Here is a 1,878-nt window from a genome sequence, read left to right on the forward strand (position 1 = left end):
GGGCGGTGTAGCAGCGCAGCTTTCAACTTTGCCTCCGGGCAGCAGCGCGCTAGCGTCGGGGCCTCCCTCCAGTCCGTCGGAATGTTTCCCGCTCTCCTCGCCTTCCATCCAGAGCCGGCAGCCCTCGCTCGCTCGGCAACACTCCCTCCTCTCTCGATTTCATTACGGCCCGTTGTCCACCTCCGCTCCCCTCCCCTCACCTCCGCTCCGCTCCCCTCCCCTCCCCGCGCGCCCGGCCCGGGCAGCTGTCGGCCTCCAGGTGAGATATTGCAGTCTATCCCGGACTTCTGGTCCGTTCATTTGTTGCGTTCGCGGGAGAAGCGCCAGCGGGGTGGAGGGGGGTGGAGAGGGGGGCACCCCCTCACCCTGGGCTCGGCGAGGCGTGAGAGATGGCCGAATTCAGCAGTACTAGTCCTGTCCGCCCACCAGCACCGTCCCAACCGAGTCGAACGACCCCCCTCCTCTACTTATACAGCCCACGCCTGAACCGCCTGCAGGGCGTGACCCCCAACTTCCTCCCCTCCATCGTCCTGCCCGTGCCGCCTGGAGACACCTGACACCGACCCCGCTCGCTGCAAGCACCTCACCCCCAATCTCTCACTCACCCAATGAGGCGTCGTACGTGTGGATGTACTCGGAGGTCATGAACTGCGACACGAGCGCCGTCTTGCCCACGCCCGACTCGCCCAGCAGCACGACGCGGAACTTGTTGATCTGCTCCTCCTGGCTGGCCGTGTCCGAGGACACGTTGTTGTAGGACGAGCCGCAGCACGAGCCCTCGAACGGCGACCGCTCGCCACTCAGCCCCGACGCCCTGCAACAACAAAGCCCGAGAGCGGTCCACTCTGTAGTACAAGCAAAAGGGCGTGTCGAACTCGCAAAACAGGAACATACAGAAACTGTAGCGGACGCACTAGAGTGGTCTGCTAGGAGAGAGGGGCTCACTTCAACACTAAACCTTTACCAGCGCCACTAGTGCCGAGGGTTAGGGCTTCCACCCCTCGCCAACCTCGTTGTACACGAGGAAAAATACTCGCAAGATACTCACAATAACTCGCGAAACAATCGAGAAATACTCGCCAAATACTCGTAGATACTCGCCAATACTCGCGTAAACTAGCGGATGGTCGCCAATACTCTCGATTACTCGCGTATACTCGCGCAACTCATAGTACATCCACTTGAAGAGTGGGGGACCAACTAATGGCCACTTTGGAAACCTGACTGACCTAGCTCAATAAACCATTTTACTCTTCTGCTAGACACCTGCGTGATTACTTCGACTTCCCTCCTCCCGCACCAGTATGTTGTTGCAGACACCAAACGAAATGCACGCAATACAAAAGTGCAAGCCAAATAATAGGAAAATGCACATCAAAAATACGATAAATAAAACAGGATAAACATACTGAGAGTATGAGTGAAGGTGTCGGAAGTGCTTCGTGTCGCGTTTGCCTATACTCACTCGTCCCTCCAGGCGTTGTGGCGCCTTACCGGGGGAAAGTTAGGCAAGCCCGCATCACCTCCAGGGCGTGCGCTGGGGGAGGGGGCCGGAGGGGGCCGGAGGGGGCTGTATAAGAGGATTGATGCGAGAGGAAGCAATCTGAGTGTCGTGGCGTGCGCGCACGGGGCGCCCCAACCCGTCCCCAACCCCCCGACCCAGGGGGGCCTAACGCGACAACGCGGCGAATAATTAATGGACGACGAAATGGGGTCAAGCGGGTTGGTAAAAAGAGAGCCAAAGAGAGGGAGAGAGAGAAGGGGAGAGAATGGGAGAGAGAGAATGAGAATGAGAGAGAGAGAGAGAGAGAGAGAGAGAGAGAGAGAGAGGGACAGAGAGAGAGAGAGAAAAAAGGGGGTATAAAAAACAAAAAATGC

At 58.0% G+C, this 1,878-nt stretch overlaps 1 protein-coding gene across 1 annotated transcript in view; it reads right to left on the reverse strand.

Annotated features, from left to right (window-relative positions):
• LOC113209587 (GTP-binding protein REM 1-like) overlaps positions 1–1,878 on the reverse strand; it is a gene marked incomplete at its 5' end in the record, with an annotated part of 84,074 nt that overhangs the window by 29,641 nt on the left and 52,555 nt on the right. The window contains one exon of the mRNA XM_052267297.1: positions 606–814. Within this exon, the coding sequence (XP_052123257.1) occupies positions 606–814 (209 nt within the window). The remainder of the gene's footprint in view (positions 1–605; positions 815–1,878) is intronic.

This window comes from Frankliniella occidentalis, unplaced genomic scaffold, assembly GCF_000697945.3.
Source record: "Frankliniella occidentalis isolate FOCC.00 unplaced genomic scaffold, Focc_3.1 Scaffold49, whole genome shotgun sequence".
NCBI classification, from domain to species: Eukaryota; Metazoa; Arthropoda; class Insecta; order Thysanoptera; family Thripidae; genus Frankliniella; species Frankliniella occidentalis.